This window comes from Leucoraja erinacea, chromosome 2 (assembly GCF_028641065.1).
Source record: "Leucoraja erinacea ecotype New England chromosome 2, Leri_hhj_1, whole genome shotgun sequence".
Taxonomy (NCBI): domain Eukaryota; kingdom Metazoa; phylum Chordata; class Chondrichthyes; order Rajiformes; family Rajidae; genus Leucoraja; species Leucoraja erinaceus.
The window spans coordinates 103,113,204-103,138,051 of NC_073378.1; the positions used below are offsets into that span (position 1 = coordinate 103,113,204).

General features: G+C 40.6%; 1 protein-coding gene across 1 annotated transcript in view; it reads right to left on the bottom strand.

The window, feature by feature from the left end:
* Nucleotides 1-2,824: 2,824 nt before the first annotated feature.
* The window catches only part of LOC129713202 (glucocorticoid-induced transcript 1 protein-like), a 174,514-nt gene continuing 152,490 nt past the window's right edge, over nt 2,825-24,848 (bottom strand). Inside the window, exons 7-8 of the mRNA XM_055662110.1 lie at nt 8,775-8,895; nt 2,825-4,838 (exon numbers count right to left, since the gene is read on the bottom strand). Of these exons, the coding sequence (XP_055518085.1) occupies nt 4,481-4,838; nt 8,775-8,895 (479 nt within the window). The 3' untranslated portion in view covers nt 2,825-4,480. The remainder of the gene's footprint in view (nt 4,839-8,774; nt 8,896-24,848) is intronic.

Sequence of the window (24,848 nt, forward strand, 5' to 3'; positions counted from 1 at the left end):
TCCCCCATGGTGGTGGATTCTAGAACTACAGGGCAAAGGCTTGTGAGGAGATAGATATTTAAGACGGGCCTCAGAGGGTGGCCCGTTTCTGGTGTGAGCTGTCAGAAGATGCTATAGCAGTAAATGCAATTATGATTTTTTAAAGACAGTTGGATAGAGATATTGGTGTATAGGGTTTAAAGGGCTAAAGGCCAAATGCTCGCAAACCTAAATATTCACTGGGTGAGCAGCATATTCAGTCTGAAGAAGGGTCTCGACCCGAAACATCACCCATTCCTTCCCTCTGGAGATGCTGCCTGTCCCGCTGAGTATCTCCAGCATTTTGTGTCCACCTGAACAGCATATTGGACTAGCCCTATATGCTGACATGGACAAGATGGATTCAAGGGCCTCTTCCCATACTGTACAGCTCTATGACTGTGTAAAGTTTACAACCATGAGGGGCATAGAGACAATATTCTTCCCATGGCTATGGTGTCTAAAACTAGAAAGCACAGGTTTTAAGCTGAGAGGGGAGAAATTAAAGGAGATTTTTTAAACAAAGGATGGTGAATATTTAGAAGAAGCTGCCAGAGGCGGTAGTGGAGGCAAATACAACCTCAATGTTTAAAAGGCATCTTGAACAGGTATCTGGATAGGAACGGATGTTCAAGGATCTGTGCCGAATGCGGGCAAATGGAATTAGTGTAGAAGTATAAAACTAAAACGCATACAAAAGTATGACACAAAAACAAACATATTTTAACGGGCCCAATTAAACTAAACAACAACCTCTCTTCCCTTTCTCTCAGCAGCCAATTCCTCTCATGCAATTTATAGGGAGGATTGTACTTGTTCCAGATCTGACCTGGTGCAGATTCCCATCCAGACACACCTGGGAAATCTGTGTAAGCTGGCACAGCAGCAAGGCTGGCACTGTGCCAAGCACAAGGCTGCACCGCAAGCTCTCAAGAAGCAGCCTGCCTACAGCCCAGCAGATCTGGTGATCTTAGAAAATAAGCTTTATTCATTTTCAAAAATACCAAAATTCACCTGTCTCAGCTGACGAGTGAAGTTATAAATTCAGAATTTATCAACCAAATGAAATTCTTATTTTGGCACGCTTACCTGTGTAGAACGTGGAATCTACAAGCAGGCCATCAGAGGTCATTTATAAGGAGAATTGTTTGTTCCACCATACCTTCCTTCCACATGATACTGCATCATATATCAAGCAATTCTGCTATTTGAAATCCTGATGAATTTTCAAATTAAAATCTTTTCACTTATTAAGATTGGTTGGCTCCTCACCAGAGTATTTGAAAGAGTATGTCACGTGATCTAGTGACAGTCTCAAGCAGCAAGTCAAATTCCATCTTGTTTCATGACTAGCACTGCATGCACTAGTGACACGGAAATTAGCCATGATGGAAAAGGGTGGGAAAATCAATCAGAGATACTGTGTAAACTAGTTAGGAGACCACCATTGATTAAATTAGTGCATTCACTCCAAAAAGATGGGAATTTCTAATTAAAAACGAAATCAAAGATTTGAAATAATGATGGGTTTCAGACTCACAACAAATTTAACTTGCAAATTCCATCAAATTCTGAACACAAAATATGTTAGAAGTCACCAAATTGTAAGGGGAAGGGATCATTAATGGTGCATTGGATAAGAACCAGCATGAAGGCTGTGTTTTAATGCACGTACCTCTGGAATTACGTTTGTTTAATGTATGATTAAATCCCATATATACGAAAAGAGAGTTTTGACACCATTCCAATTTGCACCCATTTTCCCACAAAAGGTTCCATGGGTGCATGTGATGGACACCAGGAATCCTGATTAACGGTCTAGTACAGTGATGGAGGACCCAAGAATGTTATCATCAAGCATCTCATCCACCAACATTCCCAATGCAGCAGAACTGAAATGAAGGGATTAAGAAGTTGGCTCTACTATTTTCCCGTCAACTTGCATCAATATCATCGAAATCCTTTAGTTTTGTCCTTTAACTTTTAGCAATCTGTGCCCATTTTAGTTTACGAAGCTCTTGAAAACCATCCAGAATTATTTTAAATAATCACAATAATCAGTTATATAAAGTAAATTTCACCTAATTCAATTTTCCTCTAATATGGCAATCACACTCATGTATAATCATGTACAAATCTGTCCTGAGGCGATGGCAATGACCTGATCTTAGTAAATGACTACAAGCAATGCACTACAATTACAGTCTGTTGAAAACCAATTGGATCACATTCAGGTACAAATTGCTAAAAGGTAGAACATAGAGTCTTTTGTTCAATAATTATCAGAAGAGACATATATACTCTGCAGGAAGTGTTTGTAGAATAGATGCCGGACTAGGATAAATAGCATCAATGGAATCATGTGAATCGGTGTAGGGAAATGAGAAGGAGAACAGGAACTTTCACATGCATTTGGAACAGTGTGGTAATTTAAAACATTTGTCTGTGTTATTTGTCATCTGAGGCCTTCTACCTGTGAACATCTTGAGTTAACAATGAATTTTAAAACAAATGTTATTAGAAAATTGTCAGTTTTTATTCATGCTCTTTGCTATAACTTTAAATAAGACAAGAACTATATACTGAAAAAATACAAAACAAAAGCCACACAACGTGTTATTTAAAGTAACATTGCGTGGCAACTCATAAATACTGTTTAGCACAGTGGCTAGAAATAACAGCAAAACTATGTACAAAATTTCAAGCAAGTTTTTAAACAATGCACTTGACAAACAAAATTTCTACATCTGGATGTAAGACAGACCAATAAATGTTTTTGATTTACATTTTTTTTTTTTTAAGTTCAGCTAATTTCAACCAATTTGGTTCAAAACCTCTATAAAGATCATAATCAGAACAGATTTGCAACAGTGTTTGATTAAAATTAATATCTAGTTTCTCAGGTGAAGAAAAAGAAATAAGTTAAAAAGGGTTTTGGACACAGTGTTCCCCAGCTCTCTCACAGATATTCAGTTCATCATTTGTACCAACTTAGTGGTAATATCTAATATTGGGCGCAACTTTTATTTCTGGAGTTGAATGCCGAGTCCCAGGTTCTTGTTTTCTTCATTGGTTCCAGTGTAACACTTTTCAAATAATAGGAGTCATTAATTTAATTGAATACTAAAAAGATAATCTACTATGCTGAACCTTGGTCCAGCACATTCTTGTACCAAAGTACGTTCTCTTTAAATAAACACTAGCTAAGTTACCACTGTTTTAAAATAATCTATAAAAAGGAAAAGCTACCTAACAGTAGTCACAGGAAATTGTGCAAACAAGGGGTTTAACCTAAAAGGTCGGGTCAAGATGAGAAACTAAACATTAATTTTGCGTCATCTTTGTAATAGCATTTTTGCTTTGTGTATCTGCCAATTCCAAACTTCACACATAGAAAAGGGAACATTTCTAACACAAGAACCTGAAGAACCCGGTTATGTGACTTAAACATTTGATCATTGAGATCTCTTCACAACATGGAATGTTTCTTAGATACAGCCCAATATTCAACACTTTGCTGTATTTTTAACAGCTTAACAGTCTTCAACACCTGAAACTTTATTTTCGTAAATTCTGAAATGTTATACAAAACGCTGATACTTTTCAAAACAATGGTTTATGCAATTATCGACCGAACATCCACTAAAACCAGTGATGTCAGACATCACAGTAATGCTGGTTCTTTAATATTCACTTCATCCAAGTCTACCCCGGATCAGAATGCACTTCGACTTAAAAGTAAGTGGAATGTAATGAGGAAAGGTTAATGTACAAAAAAGGAAAGGCAAGAGTGATGCTTACCCTAAACTCCTCCTTAGCTTGTTCAGCCACAAATTCATTAAAATCCTATGCGGATATACATTCCAAATTACCTGAGTTTAGACTTCAACTGAAGTACCTGAAGCTAGGCCATTGGGTGGGCACTGTGCAACTGTTGTGGCCATTTTTCTTTTTTGCATTGTATGTGTTACAAGAATTTATAAACTTAAACAACCTGGATTGTTTGTAAACATAATATTTTTTTTCTCCATTGGATATAACGCAACACAACATCTATTTTTACTATCTTTTAGACAGGCATTTTCTTTAATATATAGAGCTTATTCTTACTGTAGAAGATGGAACAGAATACAGGACAACAGTACTAATCCATCCAAATGTACCATGTTTATGCATAGTCTGCATTGAAACCACTGACATGAAAGCATGTGTTTTGCAAGCATCACTGCTTTTCACAAACATTCCCTAAAAGAGGAATTCTATCCCTGCCAAGAACAGTATAAGATATGCTAAAATTCTACGAACCTTTGTTCAGAATGCAGGTGATACTCCATGCAGATTGACAGACAATTGAATATATAGACTACCCCTTCACAAGGGCAGAGGCCTGCTCCGCCTCGGGGGGGGGGGGGGGGGGGGGGGGGGGGGGGGGGGGGGGGGGGAAGAGGGGGAGGAGAGGGGTCTAGATTATCACAAAGCTCTGAGCAGAGGAGAGTTCTTCGGGTTGAGGCTCGTGGAGCTGCTGCTGCTGCTGCTGGCGTGAGGGCTGTTGCACCAAGGCCTCAGAGTCCATTGTGCTGGTGTCATCCAACAAAGGTGAGAGCGAGACCTGAGTTGAGAACTGCTCAGCAATCACAGTGCTGGAGACTATGCTAGGGCTGAAGCCAGAGATTGATGAATTCTTCAGCATCAGGTCAGAGGTGGAAAACAGAGGTCGGCTGACAATACTCACAGGAAAGAAGGCTGTCCCTTTCGGGATGAAGTTCACTTTGTTTCTGTCAGGACAGGAAAACAAAGGGACGGAGCTGGGAGGACGAGACCTAGTAGAAAGCAAAGTTATTAATGAACTCAATGAAGGAGACGTGCCCTTTTTAGTACCCCAGAATCTAGCCCACTGCTGTTCATAATATTCAAGAGGAGAAACAGCTTTGAGAGTGGAAACAGTAGCTTAGCAAAAGTGTGTCTCCACAATGGTTTCAAAGCTTCAAAGTTCTGGGTATTGGAAAGACTTGGCAGAATCAAAGAACGCCGAATGGATAAATTCAGTTAAAATGAGGAAGAATATTAGCGAGAAAGAATGTCAAGAAAACATTATTCACGGAAACAGTTTCGTTGGCAATTCAAGTTTTTACAAAGTAGAAATCAAGATGTTTAAATTATTTTGACTTTGAAATAATATAATTTAAAGTTGAAAGCATTTTGATTTTTTAAATGCAGTAAAAATATTTCAGAACCAAGAAATGTTAATAAATGGCAAACAGTTTTAGCGTTGTAATTTTTAATCTAAGCCGACACTGCTGGAATTGCATAACACTCATTAGATTTACATTTCAAAAGTTCTGGAGGTCCTGGAAATTAATTTGTCTTTAATTTTTAGTTCATCAGCAGATGTGATTTACAAAAGGAAAACTGTACACATTTAAATACTAGCGAAGAGCAGAGTTACTATACTGCTGATTTGACAAAAGTGCATCAGTAACCTCCCTTGCACTCCAGGGAAGACCAAAACTGCAAGGGCTTTCGCTCTGGTCTGGAAGGAGGCCGATCTGGCTGTAGACTGCATCACGTGGCCACTGGCAGCAGCAGTCACTGTGGGCTAGAGACTGTCAACAGCAATTACAAAGAAACATCAAAATAGGTGCAGGAGTAGGCCATTCGACCCTTCGAGTCAGCACCGCCATTCAATATGATCATGCTGATAATCCAAAATCATTACCCCGTTCCTGCTTTTCCCCCATATCCCGTGATTCCATTTGCCCGAAGAGCTCTATCTCACTCTCTTGAAAACATCCAGTGAATTGGCCTCCAATGCCCTCTTGTGGACATTCACTCTAGTTCTACCATGATCCAGAGCATCTGGACTGATGCAGCAGCCGTGACCAGACTGAGTGATGGTGTGCCTTTTCACTCGTCTTTTACCACCTGGCCTGGTTCCATTTCTCAAATACGTGAGCGGAGAACAGCCACATGGCTAGGCTGGTGGGGCGAGGAGGTAAAGGTGGATGCTGGAATCATTCAGTTTGTAAAAAGAATCTGAGCTGAACGCTGGTTAGGAAGATAATCCCTCAGAGGATGAGGTCAACGGCTTTTGTGATGGATTCAACCTCATCACCACCCATTGCGTTAACAACAATTGTCCCAATAGTGGGATATAGCTATTACTCCCAGTCAGGAGAGAGGTAGGACATGCAGGCAGGGTTGAACTCTCCAATTATCTCCTGCCATCTTCCCCTGCAACTGATGGAAACTGTGTCAGTGACGGCCATGCCATGGGTGCGGGTAATGTAGCCAAGCCAGCTGAACAGTGTGAGCGAGTTGCGTGTTGTGGGTCTGGGGTCTGTTGGGACACAATGGTGCTCTGGAATATTGCGCATAAACAGAAATTGTTGGTGGATAACTTATGTTCATAAATTCAGAAGTGATAGGCACATGGTGAACTTATCCGTGAGGTCAATATTCTTTTGAGATAACCACTCACGTGCACTCATTCAGCTTCTGGCAACACTGCATCCAGGATCTCAGAACTTGCTTTCACACGTTGACCTCCACATCTAACCAGTTCACAGCCTTTTGAGCACGCATCTCCAGGCATTTCAGACTCCTGCAGATATTTGGCATGATATCTCTCATGGTACATCCCACTTACAATGAATGGGCTGTAGTTAACCATACATCACTATTCCTTGATCAGTTTCTGTTACTATCATCCTTGCATTTCATTGTATGTACTGGTCCACCACAGTCTTCCAGCAACTGGAGTTCTGGCACCTCCTTTAATACAGACAAGAGCGCACTTGAAACCCCCACCCTCCCCCTCCCTGGAAGTTCCCCCAAAAATGCATCACCTAGGCTGGGTGAGGCGGTCTACCTCGACCTCATTGGGACTTCTGTGCTGATCAGCAGATTGAATTTGCCCCCTGTGGCCGGCTTATGGAACTCCGGCCCAGTCGGAGCCGGCAGATCCGTCCCCATAGCCAACTTCCAGTATCTCGGCCCCTCAACGCCGTCACCTCTGTTGGTCTGGTAAAATGGATAATACAGCAAATGCTCTGGAACCAGAGGTGCTGGAGAATTGGTGGTAGATCTGTACATGTAAGACCATTTCATTTCAAAGAATCAACACCTCTGGCAAATCGAATAGTTTGCCGACCCCACAATTCCATTTAACCAACTGCACCTTAATCACATGAGAGAATAAAATACTGAATTACAGTTGTCATTTGCATATATTCAAACAATGTCACACTTCCTTCCTATTGATATTCAGAGGTAAAAGCTAAAGCTAAAACAGTAGCATGTCTCAAAGACATCACAATATGTGATACTATTAAAGAGGAATTTAAGTTCAATAAAGGAGGAACTATTGCAATAAATCTGGAACTTAAATTGCACACCTTGTAAAAGATGCAGGAACATAATAATAGGATTAGTTTTAATCGTGCCTAATAAGTGTCTTCAGCCATTCGTGATAATTAGCTCGACAAGCATTGAATCACATGCATGTCAAGATGGCCTGAGCAATATATTCTCGGTATGGTAATCTCACCGAAGAAAACGGCAAATAATTAAGCAGTTTTAACCAATAACGCAAACCAAGTGAATACAAAATAACTGTATTTTTGTTTAATGTGCCTTGGACTAAATTTAATTTAACCCATGTGGCCACATTCTTGGGAGTGGGCAGATGGGAGCTCACTACTGCTCTATCCCAGTCACATCTAGGTGTTCTCCTAATTGTGATTTTCCAATTCAATAAATTAATCTGCAAATTTGCTATTTGAATAGTTCAATCTTTGTCTACTATCAATCCGTTCACTTTATAATCCTAACTCCAGCAAGACTTTGTTAAAAACATACTTGCAGAAGGCAATGTTTAAGGGATAACACATTTAAAATTTTCTAGCATTTAGATTTGCACAGAATTTTCTTCAGATACCCACTGGCCAGAGCTCTGCTCATTTGGCATAATTTAGAGTTAGTAAAACCCATCCATGCCAACCAACATACCTTCCTGCGCTTGGCCCATTTGCCTCTGCCCCCCTGAACCTTTCCTAACCTTGTTCCTGTCTAAACCTCTTAAATGTTTTTAACTTCTTTCCATCTGGCTGGCTGCTGGCAGGGATTGGGAGTAGGGGAATTATAAGCAGCAAAACAACCAATGGTGGGCTGCAAATATGTCAGGACCTCTTGGCCTCCAGGATCTGTGGCCTTCCCCATGCAGATCCCTTTCCTACCACTCAGTAAATGTTCATCCAAACTATTTGTTTTTTTATTTAGACATTGATACTAAGTGACTCTAAACAAAACGATCTTTGATAGTATCGAACTCAAGTTAAACCTAGTTGTTAAGATTAAAAACACTTATTTTTTCTGGAGGTTGCATATTATTTACCAACCTCGTGTTTCAAGTAATTCACATTGAGCAAAACCGTGTGTGTTATTTTTAATTGGACTACTGCAGCAGCTTGTTTTAATGTGAAGATGCACACAGTCTCTCATTAGGATTGAAGTTCTCTCCCTTGGCACAAGAGGATGTGTTTCCACACGCATCTAAATGTGCCATCATTGTGCATAAAATACATTCTAAAGTGATCATGTTTAATAAGGAATCCTCCAGTGCTAACATTTAAATACAGAATCCAAACAACAAAGATGCTATGGTACTTAATCAATGTATTTATTCATCTATTTAATGTGCATTTCAGTCAATTCTAAAGAGTTGTTAATATATTAAAAAATTATTCAAAAACACTTACGCCATTTCTTCAAAGACCTTCACTTTTTCACATCCCTCTGGGGGTTCTCGTTTGAACATATAGCTGTTGTTTGGTTTAGGTGAAGAAGCATATTTGGGGAGCGGTGAATTACTCCCACTGTCTGTAAATGGAAGGGAAGAGATTACTGAAGGATCTCGGAATGTAAAGTAAGAAATTGGTTCAACTAGGAGAAATCTGAAACAAAGTTCATGTGTTCAATCACTAAATTATGAGTTTTTTTTCTTCAAAAGAAGTGTTATCAAACCAATTGCTTTTGCACAAGATATCTGCTCTGAACAAGTTGAATTAAAAGACAGCTGATGAAGCATAAAACTGTGTTTTAGCAAGATTATCACAATCATTTAGAGCAACCTGCAACTAAAATAAATTACAGAAAGTTAGAATAAGCTGTCACTAAATGTTGTGTAAAATTTAAATGCTGATGAGTAGCACAAACATAAGGCCATTAAATCTGCTTGGTGCATAAAGGCCTGCATGAAGAAACCTAAGGTGCATTAAAAAGATAATTAATTCTGTCTTTATAAAAAGGATAGCAACATAGTTTTGTCTTAATAGATTTTTTTCAAGCAAATAAAAATGCATAAATGCAACCAAAAATCCTTATGAGTTGGACAAAGTATTAACAGTAATAATAACTCTGGCAACAAATTTAATCAACATGTAATCCTCTAAAATATTTACTTTGAAAAATTAAAATTATTTCATTATATCTCAAAAAAGAGACTTCAATGTGTTTTCATACTAAACATCCTGTTTCAATACTGCGGCTGTGAAGACAAATACATAAATGCCTCTTTCAACACGAATGACTGCACGGCAATGTAAGAAAGAGACTGAAAACTAACTGTACAAAATATAATATGCATCATTGAAGCAGCTGGAGCGCACATGCCTTGGACGTCATTTTTCCACTAACTGTAGGAGAGTATGACCTTTCCAACCTGCACGAGATCTGTGTGCAAAGCTCCCGCACTGTTGCAGTCTCATCTGCAGTCACTTTCATTGCAAGCACACAAATCAATAACATCTCTTTCTTCACTGCATTACTCCTGATAATCAGGCTGCTTATGCTCATTTCAAAATCCAGATGAGGCAATGAATATTTAACGCTGTGTGAAGCAGTAAAATCGCAAAAAGGTGTAACTGGAACTACTCGTAATGGGACGCTTAGAAGCTCTCTCCTTCCTCAATTCAACTGTAGAAATATTTATTATTTTATTTAAAATGGTCATTCATGTCCTCCTTGAGCAGAGTCTGGACCAATTTCTGTGCAATCTTTGCTTGCTTTTGGAACCATTTACCACATTAAAGGCATTATATAAATATAAGCTGTTGATCTATACATCTTTCCAGTGTTTCAGCCATATTTGGCTCTAGTCTCTAGAATATTTCCCCAATACAAGCTTTAGTCCTAAACAGCATTTGAAATGAAAAAACATCTATAAGAAAAAGTGAAATTGCACTTAAATAGATGTTTATTAAGTTTGGCCAACTAAAATATGCTGTCAATTATGGAAACAAAAGAAACTGCAAATGCTGGAATCTTGAGCAAAAAACAGTGCTGGAGGAACTCAGCAGGTCAGGCAGCATCTATGGAGGGAATTGACAAGCAATGTTTTGCATCTGTACCATTTTTCAGTCTGAAGAAGAGTCCCGATGCAAAATGTCATCAGCCCATTTCCTCCACAGATGCTGACTTAACCACATTCTGTCAGAAATCCCCAGAATGCTGTCAGTTTTGGTTGCTTTCTGGCACCATGCACTATCACTTCTTCAGTTACAGGTATAGGAAGCAGATTATTTATTTATTAATCAAACCATTTAAAATTTGGCACCCAGTTTAACCCTGTAACCCAGAATGAAAAATAATTCAATATCAGGCACTAAAAATGGTTTCATCTTAAGAGGAGAGTTATGATAGAGTCAATCATGCACCACAGACTTGAAGCAAACCATTAAACAAACACTTACAACAATCCCAATTTTTAAATATTCCCACATTCCTATCAAATCCCCCCAGATTCCAGCATTCACCTCCTTATGGGAAATTAAACTTTCCAACACACTTGCCTTTGGGAGGCAGGAAGAAACTAGAGCACCATGGGGGAAACAGGAATTACATGCAAACTCCACCCAGACAGCACTGTATCAACCCAGTCACCAGAGTTGTCAGCCCTACTTGCGGCTATGCTGTGCCGTTCTTGAAATACAAAAGAAAGTTAACAGAAAATCAGAACAGTACAAATGAACCACAATGCTCCCATACTTCTTTAAGTAGAAGACAACCAACCAGTTTGGCCCATCGAATCCATACTGGCTACCATTTCCCCCTATTAATTTTCCCTATACTCAATTCTAGCCCCATTTTCATAACAAGGAAGAAAGCGCACTCTAGGATCGTTAAATGTAAGTAAAATTAAAAGGACATTATAATCCATGGACTAATTATGTTCAATATAGCTAAAAGTATTTTGGGGGAGAATAATAAATATTTCTTCCATTGACTGGAATTAAAACAGTAACAATCCTCCTGTAGAAGGATGCGGTACCGATCCTGTAATGCAAAGGCAAGGTTACAGATCCAGCACGAGGCTTGCTTTGTAGTAATCTTCAAATCAGAGCTCGTCTTGGCTTGGCTCCAGACTAAGAGTGTAAACAATTACAAAGACCATCATAACTCTTTGAAGCAATTAAAAGGGTTAGCTAAAAATCAATTTTAATGTAGTGTCAGCATTAAGGTTACAATCAACATAAAACTGCATCAATATTGAACAGGTTTTTATTTCAATAATTTAGATTTAGTTTGTGCAATCAATGAAAACATTCACCACCATTTCCCTCAAAAGTGACTGGGAACATGGACATTAATAGTAACTGCTCAGGAAAATGAGTCAATGGAAGGAAATACATTTCCAAACACAACCTCATTGTTGTGAACAGGTCACAATGCAGAATTTTTAGCGAGGAGACTTTGAGCTTGGACATAAAGCAGCGGAAGGCAGAGACACACAGTTGCTGAGATGGAGACTGTGGACGCACATGGGATCAAAACTGGAGGAGTACAGAGATCTTGTAGGACCGTGGTGCTGGTGAAGGATATGGTGGTGAAAGTGAACCCATAAGGATATTTGAAAACGAGGGTAAGAAGTTAAAAATTCAAATTCATAAACATTTGGCCCAGTGGGGAGGGATCCTGCATGCACAGTTGAATGAATTACCTTGATCAAAGTAACAAAGAAATTCATCAGCCCTTCCCAAGAGAAGGTCAGGGGCTGGGTCAAAGCAGCTAGAGACTCTGCTTCTAATTCCCCAATGGCTTTTCGTCATTTACACGGCACAAATCAAGAGTACGATGAAATACTCTGCACTTGCCTGGATAACAGCTGCTCTGATACCGGTCAGGATGATTGACGCCATCCAGTAAAGCTGCCCGTGTGACCACCACCCATTCCTCATACAAAAATGCACTCCTTCACTCTCCAGCCCACCATGACTGCAATATACCCCAGCTACAAGACACACTGTGGCTACTCTGCCAACACCTCCCAAATCCACAACCTTTTTATCATTCGGGTGGACAAGGACAGTAGGCACCTGTTAACATCTTGGGTTTTCCTCCAAGATAGTCACATGCCCTATTGTCTATGGAACTATTGCTGTTTGCACTATTATTGTTTGTTTGTTTGTTTTCATTTGCTTTATCTATTGTACTTGTTTGACGTGATTGTACATATGTATGGTATTATCCGAGCTGATTGAATAACATGCAAAAATATGCTGCACTGCACCTCGGTTCACATGACAATAATAAACCTGGTCTGGGCATGTATCATGCATCACAATTCTGGAATTATCCACAAAAAGCATTATATGAATACCTTCATCAGATGGTATAGGATTGGCAAAAATAAGCTTTGTGGCTTCAGCCTATTCCTTTTTCGGTCATTGATTATGTGAACGTTGTGTGAAATGGATACAGTGTTGGTTCATATTCACACAGATTGTAAAGTTTTGTTCTTTTTAATGTATGACCGAAATAAACCATTTATTCATTCATTCATGGTCTACCAGTATGCGATCAAAGCAAACCTACATTCATATGTGTAGGAAGGAACTGCAGATGCTGATTTAAACCCAAGATAAGGCACCAAATGCTGGAGTAACTCAGCGGGAGAGGCAGCATGTCTGGAGAGAAGGATCGAGGCCTTTCTTCTGTCAGCCTCAATTTGCAATGACGTGCAACATGCCTTTGTAAACATCAATACTGAAACTTTATCAACAAATCCTGGACCTGAAGACTGGTGCAGATCGTACTGCTTACAAAAGGCACACTGTTCGGAAGAAACAGCACGGTATGAAAGTAAATATCAGCCTAGGTGGCTGCAATTTACATCTACTTATCACATAATCACTGACAACATTGATGGAGTCATGATGTACCACAGCTGTGAAATACAAAACTACAATCAGATTCCTTTTACACCTACTCCTAAAATTAGAAATCAAGCAAAAATAATTTATTTCAAATCATCACACACTGATATAAAATAATTAGACGCTTCATTAAGGAAGGGGGCGATTGGAAATGTGTTGCTGAATGTTTCTAAAGCAGGTTCTGGAAAAAGCACTGGATTATTTGAATCTAAGGAACATATAAGGGAGGATGTCAGGTCAGCAAAGGTTTCAATCTACGCGGAGGCCTTTGCCCCCACTCTCCCCCCCCCCCCACCTTCGCCCTGCCCCCACACCCCCCTCCCTACCCCACCTTACCCCCCCCTCCCTGCCCCACTCCTTCCCTCCCTCCCTGCACCACTCCCCCCTCTCCCCCCCCTCCCTCCCCCCCCCTCCCCCCCACCTCTCCCCCCCCCCCCTCTCCCCCCCCCATTACCCCCCTCCCCACCCCCACTCCCCCCCGCCGCAACTCTCCCCCCCCCCCCCCCACTCCCCACTTCCTCCAAAGCCTTGGTTCCATTTAACTTAAAAATGGGCACAAAATATTTGTCATCACTCTTAACATACACTTCCAATCAAGCACATCAATGCTGTGATGAAACTGTACGGCTTGATTTTGTTATTGACTAGAGTTCAGGGGAAGTGACAATAGCAAGGGCATCTTTACCTGGCCTAGTGGCATGCAGAAATTATTGTTACTGGATGGTGTCATCCATGAGTTTTTGTTTGGCACATGAAAATAAAACCTCCTGAATGTTCATTTGAATATCTGGGAGTTGTGGTTGTGGTATCAATAGTGGTTACATATCCAGATTAAACATGCCATTACCCCAATATCATGCTTTATTTCTTAATGGTGGCAGTGATAGATTTCTGCACAGATTTTAATATAAAACTATGAAAGATGCTGTCAGCAAACTGCGCATACTCCCAGTTTTCAATGCTTTCTAAAACTCAAATATCTGGCCTATTTATTTGAAAAAAATGGGCAATCAATATTAATCATTATATTACAGGTGGTAATAAGATGAGATTGAAACTATTTGTCATTTTAAAACAATTAAGTCTGTATTTTGAATATTTAAAAAGAATAAATGAACATCTATTCATAATCACAGCACTTTGATCTTCTATTATTTTTTTTAATGAAGTCTACTGGAGAATATTGTATGGTGAATGAGATTTATGTGGATAGTTTTGAAAGTGGTTTGTCTGTCTCCACACCACTTGATTCTTCTACATTTCTCTTGCTTTCAGGTTAAATAGGTGGTCATTTAACAGATCGAGTTTATGGTTCTACATTTGGGAACACCAAAATAACGTTTTTGCAAATTACATTTCAGCCGGAAAGCCTCTGAACCACTGTTCTTACATTTTGTTCAATAAGGTGGTGGTTTAAACAGACTCATTGTCTGTGTTGCTTGATAGAACTCCTTTTATTCCAATCCAGAAATGAGCTGATTGCAGTTCTGGCAAATAGTGACTGTTTATGTAACTTACGATGAAATTATTTTTGTCTCTCTTTACACCAGGAAACAGAAGTGATAAAACATAACTCTCCATGGAAACATTTAAAATGTTCTGCCAATGGACACAGGGCACATATTTTGCAAGGCTTTTGTAAAACAAAAGAAAGAAAAACCTTCAGCATAATCTGAAAGCTTTGTTCATTCTGTAATGATTGAATCAATGTCAGGCGATGCAAGGTGCACTTCGTGTGAGTGCGGCTGTATTATTTTGCAGGCTCATCACAACAGATATGACACCAGCTCACACCGGTTTGCCTCCCAAAGTACAGTAGAAATTCAGCACAGGATAGTGAAAAAATAAAAGTTAATGAACATCAAAGTTTAAGAAAGTACAGGAAAGATTGAATATTTGGTGATGATGAAGACAAATAACATTTTAAGTGCTTTTCCCATTGCACAGTAGTCTTTATTTTCACAAGTTTAAGTGGGAAGATTCCAGAGAATAGATTTCAAGATGTGGCTTGTCTACTTGGGTGTGCTGCTTCCAACACATCTTGCATGAAAACTTCAGAGAGAAATATTGGATCAGAGCAATAATTTGGGAGTGTTGAATCAAAGGTTAATCAAAGTACAGATATACACAAAAAGCTGGTAGAGTAAATTGCTGGAGAAACTCAGCGGGTGAATCAGCATCTATGGAGCAAAAGAATAGGCAATATTTCGGGTCGAATTGGGAGTAGGGGATAGAGTCCTTACAGGAAGCAAGGTGGGAAGAAGTGTAGTCCAGATAGCCATGGGAGTCAGTGGGTTTGTAGTAGATGTCGGTCAGTAGTCCGTTACCTGCGATGGAGATGGCGAGGTCTAGAAACGGGAGGGAGTAAAGAGTAGGAGTGAACTGGTCCTTTTCAGAATGGCAGGCAGTGACGAGTGGAGTGCCGCAGGGCTCAGTGTTGGGGCCGCAACTGTTTACCATATATATTAATGATTTGGAAGAGGGAATTAGGAGCAACACTAGTAAGTTTGCGGATGACACAAGGCTGGGTGGCAGTGTGAACTGTGAAGAGGATGTTAGGAGGTTGCAGGGTGACCTGGACAGGTTGAGTGAGTGGGCAGATGCGTGGCAGATGCAGTATAATATAGATAAATGTGGGGTTATCCGCTTTGGTGGCAAAAACAAGGGGGCAGATTATTATCTCAATGGGGTTAGGTTAGGCAAGGAGGAGGTGCAGCGAGACCTGGACGTCCTTGTACACCAGTCACTGAAAGTTGGCGTGCAGGTACAGCAGGCAGTGAAGAAAGCTAATGGAATGTTGGCCTTCATAACAAGAGGATTTCAGAATAGGAGTAAAGAGATGCTTCTGCAGTTGTATAGGGCTCTGGTGAGACCACCTCTGGAGTAGTGTGTCCAGTTTTGGTCTCCTAATTTGAGGAAGGACATGCTTGTGATTGAGGCAGTGCAGCATAGGTTCACGAGATTTATCCCTGGGATGGCGAGGAAAGATTGAAAAGACTAGGCTTGTATTCACTGGAGTTTAGAAGGATGAGGGGGATCTTATAGAAACATATAAAATTATAAAAGGATGGACAAGCTAGATGCAGGAAAAATGTTCCCAATGTCGGGCGAGTCCAGAGCCAGGGGCCATCGTCTTAGAATAAACGGGAAGCCTGAGGTGAGAAAAAACGTTTTCACCCAGAGAGTTGTTATTGATTGGGGACGATCAGCTAAGATCACACTGAATGGCGGTGCTGGCTCGAACGGCCGAATGGCCTCCTCCTGCACCTATTTTCTATGTTTCTAGACGTCAGAAATGGTCCAGGCGAATTTGAGTACCTCCCCCCCCCTCGACTCCATCCATTGACCCAAGCAGTCTTTCCAGTTGAGGAAGAGGTTCATCTGCACCTCCTCCAACCTCATCTATTGCATCTGCTGTTCCAGGTGTCAACTGCTCTACTTCGGTGACGTTTCGGGTCGATACTGAAGAAAGGTCTCGACCCGGAACGTCACCCATTCCTTCTCTCCAGAGATGCTGCCTGTCTGAGTTACTCCAGCATTTTGTGTCTATGTTCGATTTAAACCAGCATCTGCAGTTCTTTCTTACACATTCTAAGCAAAGGACTGCAGGAGTGATAAAGGTTTGTAATGGGCCTGTTCCACTTAGGCTATTTTTTTGGCTACTGCCAGCGACTGTCATAGTCGTAGCAGGTCGCCAAAAACTGGCGACTAGACCCCGTTACGACAATGTCTACAACAACCTACCTCCTAGTTGACGTCAAGCTACGGCACGCAACTGACAACCGGCGACCCACAGGACATCCACCGATGACAACCTACGTCCACCCGCGACAAGCTACAACAAGATAAGACAATTCAGTCGCCGGTGGACATAGGATGACATAGGTAGTCGCCAATGGAATTCACTGGTCAGCACCTGTGACAACCTACGTCATCCTGGCGACAACCTACGACAGCACCTATGTCAGGAGAAGTCAAGCTATGACAAACCCACTCCGACTGTCGCCAAAAAATTTGGAATATTTCAAATTCCAGTGGCGACCAGAAAAAATGTGACGATTCTTTGGCCGACCGAACAGGTCATATAGGCGACAACCCGGCGACAGCCTAATTGCCTGTAGTCGCCTAAAAAATTGCCTAAGTGGGACAGGGGCATAACTGTAAATAATAAGTTATTGGGTTGAAATCACAGTCCAGACCCTCTGAATGGCATCAGGCAGGAATATAGGTACACACCAATAGAAAAATGCAAGGTTACACAGAAAAGCTGGAGAAACTCAGCGGGTGCAGCAGCATCTATGGAGCGAAGGAAATAGGCAACGTTTCGGGCCGAAACCCTTCTTCGGCCCGAAACGTTGCCTATTTCCTTCGCTCCATAGATGCTGCTGCACCCGCTGAGTTTCTCCAGCTTTTCTGTGTAACCTTCGATTCTCCAGCATCTGCAGTTCCCTCTTAAACATAGAAAAATGCAGTTGTTCATTAACTGGCAGTCTAAATTTGATGACATAATGTTACATGCTTTCAAAATTCATTTAAAATGTATAAAAAGTAAGTCATGGAAATAATTTTACGCACTGCTTGATTTGATAACAATTCTACTGCCTTATTGACATGTTGCCTTATGACGTGTAGGATGGTCATTATGATCATAAAATTCTGCTTGTTTTATGTCTTTATGATCACAAAAATATCATAAAATGTTGTTAAAGGTAGACACAAAATGCTGGTGTAACTCGGCGGGTGAGGCAGCATCTCTGGAGAGAAGGAATGGGGATGTTTCGGGTCGAGACCCTTCTTCAGAATAAAATTCTGTTAGTTGCAACAAACCTTCATTTCTCTGAACATGGCATGAAAGGATCCAGGTTAATTCATAAGCTTCAAACATCACCAAATCCAACTCGTTATTGCAATAAGCCTTCCATTCTTAAAAACAGTATTCTCACAGAAAACATGCGACTTAAACTTAAGGTTGTATAATTCCTCACATAATGATTTTTCATGTAATAATGCAGTGGAAAAGGCATTGAATTTCTCTACAAATACAAAATGCTGTAAAAATACAATAACTGCTAATGTGAATCATAGAAAACTATTTAAAATATTTAACATCAATGCATTTTATACAATCAATTTATCTGATTTGCTTTTTACCACTTTTGCATACAACATTTTGTATCGGATGTTCTTTTCACAACTTTCCATTCATCAAGGAATAAGATTTAAAACTTCATTAAACATAAATACTGGAAGGATAACATTGGACTAAGACCAGGATATCTAATGTCTTTTAACAAAAGCAGCACAGGTATTGTGTTTCATGGTGTTAAACAGATTTATTAGTTCATCATAGACATCATCAATATGTTAGTTCATAACAGTACTCAGTTTAAGTTAAAAAATAGCATATTATATATTAATAACTCTTCAATATACTACATACACATGACAGAACGGAGCCACATTTACATTTTTTTCAACGATAATCCGTGTTGGAACAAAAAGACATATGGATCTGACAAATTTTCTAGCATCTCTTTCTCACATATCCATTGCTACTTCAACTTGATAATTGACAGTAGAATCTAAATGCAGAAAAACTCATTGGTGGTGAATATATATATATATATATATATATATATATATATGTAGACTCAGTTACATATTTGTTACATTGCAATAGATGAAAAATCCAGAACACCATCAAACATAATGCCAGGCTTTGTGCAATTAGATGATGGAATGAGTAATGACTTCTCAACCGTATGACCTTTATGTCTAAATACACATCCTCACTGTAAACGGCAGGAAGACAAACAAAACTAATGCATGCACAGCCAGTTAAGGACCAGTGTGTCCATCCCCATCAGTAAACACACCAACATGAATGTATATTTGGTCCTATATCCAACACAGGCACTAGCAGAACAGATTCTCAGAACTTGAGGTTCACATTCCATTTTTAAACCATTTCGTATTCATTCCTTGCTTTTTATCACCTGAAATTTTAAACCTAGACTGATGTGATCTTTGTAAAGGAAGTATTTTATGTCTTTCTCCAGTATTTCCCAAAGAGAAAAAATATATAGTTTCATTATATAAACTATTGATTAAAAAAACTCGAGGTCAAATAGTCTTACAATAATTTATGTCTCACTAAATACTCTATTTATAAAACTGTATTTTCTTAAATTACTAGTGTAAAGGTTTTATTTTTCCAACAATGTTTACATCACTAGAAAATATTTATGCTTTGTACCAAAGCATTGTGACTAAAAAAGCTATCTATTAATGACCGTTTAAATTTACTGTCAATTTTTAAAGATATTTGCTCATTTATTGTTATTATTTTAGCTCAACATGCCTTGTATGTGAATACTTGGCCAATAAACTTACTTACTTACAAATGCTTAACACAAATCAATTTTATTTTTAGTTACAGGTTGAACACTGATTTTCCAGCAACTGATGGCAAGCCCACCTCTGTAATCCGGACAAAATTTACATGCGACAAAGGTTCACCTGTATCTCCTCCAACCTCATCTACTGCATCCGCTGCTCTAGATGTCAGCTGATTTACATCGGGGAGACTAAGCGGAGGTTGGACGATCGTTTCGCCGAACATCTCCGCTCAGTCTGCAATAACCTACCTGAACTCCCGATGGCTCAGCACTTCAACTCCCCCTCCCATTCCCCATCCGACCTCTCTGTCCTGGGTCTCCTCCATTGCCAGAGTGAGCAACACCGGAAATTGGAGGAACAGCACCTCATATTCCGCCTGGGCAGCTTGCGTCCTGATGGCATGAACGTTGAATTCTCCCAATTTTGCTAGCCCTTGCTGTCTCCTCCCCTTCCTCAACCCTCGAGCTGTCTCCTCCCATCCCCCCACCCTCGGGCTCCTCCTCCTCCCTTTTTCCTTCCTTCTCCCCCCCCACCCCCCATCAGTCTGAAGAAGGGTTTCGGCCCGAAACGTCGCCTATTTTCTTCGCTCCATAGATGCTGCTGCACCCGCTGAGTTTCTCCAGCAATTTTGTGTACCTTCGATCTTCCAGCATCTGCAGCTCCTTCTAGAACACTATATTTTATATTTGTTTTGTTTTTTAAGTTTCTGGCACTCCATGATGCTTTAGACACGGGAGAGGTGTTGTTAGCAGGTCAGAGGTAAATTGTCATTTCATCATCACGTGACCTCTATTGGTAACAGATAATCCAGAAAGGCTCTGGAACTGTGGGTGTTGGAGAATCGTTCAACCTGTGTAAACGTCTTTAGAGAGAAGCGACATCTTGGAAATGCCACTATTTTGCAACTCCCTGCCCATAAAACAAAAGTCTTTCCACGCAGTAACAACTCCCAAAGAACCAATGCTGTTCTTCATAATGGTATTGACAATATTGCCCTTTTTGGGACCTATAGATTAATTAGTGACTCTGACAATTTACTGCTTCATGTGCGGGTGTAGGGTGTATCAAATGGAAATTAATTTTCAACTGTCAGCCGCATGTTATTACCTGTAACATGCAGGTCACGGGGGGAACGTTCAAACTTAGTACAGACAGCACCCGTAATCAGGATCGAACCCTGGTCTCTGGCAGTGTAAGGCAGTGACTCTACTGCTGCGCCACCATAAATATGGGTTAAATTTGTAAATGGTTCAAATGACTGTATTTTGGTCCAGCTACCAACAGTGCAGCAGTATCGCAGGCTGTAATATCGATCTCCTGACATTTCCTCCCATCGATACCCAGCCTATTCCATCAAATGCTCAGTCACGGTTTAGCATCTTCCCTTCCCTCCTTTTCTAGTTCCCTGGGAAAGAAGAATTCATATTAACTACACCACCAATAAAAAGCTTGCCAGGGATTTTATTTTCAAAGTGCAATCCTGCAGTTGCCAAATGAACAGAACAGAAAACAAACCAGCAGTCTACTACCACAGCGATTTGACAGGAACAGGGCTCTCTCTCACTGTTGGGCGATTGGCGTGCCATCACGTGAAACAGCTTTCCCTGCGCTAATCCAGAAGGTGTCCAAGTGCAACTACATGAGTCACAACATGTAGGAAAGAACTGCAGATGCTGGTTTAAATCAAAGGTAGATACAAAATGCTGGAGTAACTCAGCAGGACAGGCAGCATCTCTGGAGAGAAGGAATGGGCTTTCTGAAGTCTGCTGGGGTATCGACCCAAAACAGCGCCCATTCCTTCTCTCCAGAGATGCTGCCTGTTCCACTGAGTTACTCCAGCATTTAGTATCTACACGAGTCAGAACCATACCCAAATCAGTGAGAAGCAAGACACAAGAATAGAGAAGCAGAGGCAACAGCTATGCGCAACATGTATAGTTATATGGATGTTTCAATCTATGTTTTATGCAAGTAGACATGAGAAATAAACCAACATATTGAGTTGGTTGTTTACCATGAAACAGAACCATACATGCTGGGTTCCATAAGGCAACAGCAGCTCAATCAATACATCAATCTACCTACATGCAACCTTTTTAGTCTGTTGCATTACCTGCAAATGGACCAGCTTCAAGATGATGATGAAATGAGTGTCATTTACAATAGATCTGGATGGTGTCGCTGTGGCCAACTCTGCATCGTGAGAAAGGTAGCTGAAATTTTTGGATGTACGTTTTAATGTCACTACACTTCCTGGAATTTATTTACCTCACCTTGGATACAGTTTATTTTAAAAATCTGAATTCTGCTAGCTGATGGGCAGGGGAGCATTTGTGATCAGCCGATCACCATGCTCCATGCAACATAACTGACAGCGTCAGGATAATTGCGACCTACATTGCATTTCCATGTTTACATGTCAATTTAATTTTCACTGACAGACATGGCCAAGATTATACCCGCTTTAATCTTGAATAAATATTTGTTTCCCTGCCGTTGTGATTCACTTTTTATGTGCAGTTTAATTTGCCACACTATAGGAAGGACGCGGTTGTACTGCTCAGAGTAGAGAAGAGATTCACCATCACCAGGATAGGATGAATCTATTCAATTATGAGGACAGGCTGGATAAGCAGGGCTTGATTTGCTCAAGAGTAGAGGAAGGCGAAGAGTGATAGAGAAGAACAACACTACGAGAGGCAAAGATAGGGGATTCCCCCATGGCAGAGGTGTCAAAGATCAGCCGGCATGGGATTAACCAGAGGATTAGGGGGTGATATGTGGCAGAATTTAGCACCCGGTGGTTGGAGTTTGAAAGAATGGTGGAGTGGCATTCATAAATCATTTAAGAAACATCGGGAATACTGGAATCATTAGGACATAATAAACTACAGATTGCTGGCAAATGTGATTAGTAGTGAAAGGTAATTGATGATCAGAATAGACACAGTATTTCAAGAGACTACTTCTGTGCTGTACGGCTCTGTGGCTCCAGTTATCCGCCTTAATAGCACCTCTGTAATTTTGTATAAATGTCTGTATAAACGTCTGAAGGGGACAGTTAACTAAATGTCATGGTATTGTGCCCGCCACCAAAACATCCAGCGTAGATTTCAGGAATCAAACAGGTGGCACCCAGTTGTTTGGTCTGAGCTGAGATTCAAGGCTGGGTGGCAGATCAGGCACACGATAGCCTTGTGTTATGAAGGTCTGTCAGGAGAGGCGGAAGGAGGGATGAGGGGTGAGGAATTGCAGCCACCGAGATGTAGTCAAGGATCAGAAAAAGAGGCAAGGGAGTAGCAAAGTCTTGTGCCTTAGGTTGTGGCATGGGTAGGAGTGGGCAACAGTCTGGTGCCATGGTCAGGGGGTTGCTGGGCAACAGGCAGCAGAGCCATGAACGTTGGGCTGGGCAGGAAGTGCAGCTGAGTCCCTGTGACGAGGTGGTTTGTTAGTGGCCTGTTCCATTGATCCGGAGACAAGGGTCAGACTTGGAATCACAATGAAGATCCGAGTCAATGAAGAGCAATGGAGGTAATCTGTGCCTTGGGTTGTTGGATTGGAATGGGGATTAGAGGAAAAGAATCGGAGATAAGTAACTAAATTGATCAGGAGCCTAAACGGCACTCCGTTGTTAAATAATGAAAGATGCTCTATCGCGAAACATCGTGGTCCAAGTTCTCTCCAGAACTCTAACAGGAATTTTACACGGCAGACCCATCACAGAAATCATCTCATCATGCCAAGATAATGTGGGCTGAGAAGTGCCTAGTGTAATTTCCAATGACACCAAGCACATTTCCATAAAAGTGAAAGGTGATCAAGATAATCTCTGGATTGTTTTAAATCTCTGGAGCTTTCACCACCTGAAAATAAAATCAATTTCAATTGCACAGCATTGGAAAACAACAAGGCTATAAGACAGATTTTTTGCCAGTGAAAAATCAAACGGTTGGATGTAGTTTTCATACTTTGTTCTGCATATTACAATTTGCAAATTATTTCAGTAAGATAAATAGTTACAGCCTCTGTAGAAACATGGAACTGCAGATGCTACTTTACCAAAGAAAGACACAAAATGCTGGAGTAACTCAGCAAGTTAAGCAGCTTTGCTGGACACAATGGAAAGGTGACGTTTTGGGTCAGATCCATTCCCATTACAGAATCTGGTTTGATCAGCAGAAACGATAGACAGCCAGGGGAGAAAGATCACTTGATAATGCACAGACTAATGCACCACCTCCCCCTCCTCTAGTGATCTGCAATTGCACTTAGCTCTCCATTGTGACTGTTGCAGCATTCATTATGTGGTGTCTTAATAGTCATGCTTGGAATTGAGTGGAAATAGCATCCAATGAAAACCCACATCAGTATTGATTACTTTCTCCTTCAGTCTAGCTGAGCTGGAAGAGACTGTCCCTAACGTGCACATACTCTATCAAAATCATTTAGATGCTTTGGAATTATGTTCATTTCAAACCTGACACTCCCAACAAATAATGTAACTAAAGCCCATCCATCTCAGGCTGAAAATAAATGCATTCAGAGTTCACAGTCGGTGTTTAAGCACTGATAGATCGGCATTTTGAACATTTTAATGCTTCAGATCTGGAAACAGTATTAAGGACATTATTTGCATTTAATAAACACCTCAAAAGGTGGAAAACCGTAACATAGTGTTTCACAGTAACTTCCCAAATGCTGACAGCAAGACAGAGGGCTTGACAAAGAATGAGGGAGAGGGAGTGGAAAGAGACAAAATATTTATGGTACTTGAAAGCTAAGGGAATAGATGACTAAACACATGGTTTCCAACGAAGGGAAGAATAGATAACAAGCTAATAACAGATGGGACCCGGGTATCACAGGCAAGGCTTGATGTAATGTTCTTCCTTACTGATCTTGCATGGTTACTGTTGAATCAACTTCTTGAACTGATAAACTCATACAGTGATGTTAAGAGCAAGTTCCTGTATTTTGAATTGGTGGAAATAAAGATAATGTAGCGGCTCCTGCTAGCGCACGCAGATATCGAACCCGGCGTTCGGAAGCCGCGGTCACGTGACTCGGGAAGGGCTGTTGTTTTCGCACGTTTTTTCCCAACGGATCTCGGATCGCGAATCTAGATTTCGACTCCCACCAGTATAGGTGGAAGTTTATCGTTGCTGACGTCGCCCAACCGACCCTGGGGGCCGATTTCTTGCGCGCGTTCTCCCTGTTAGT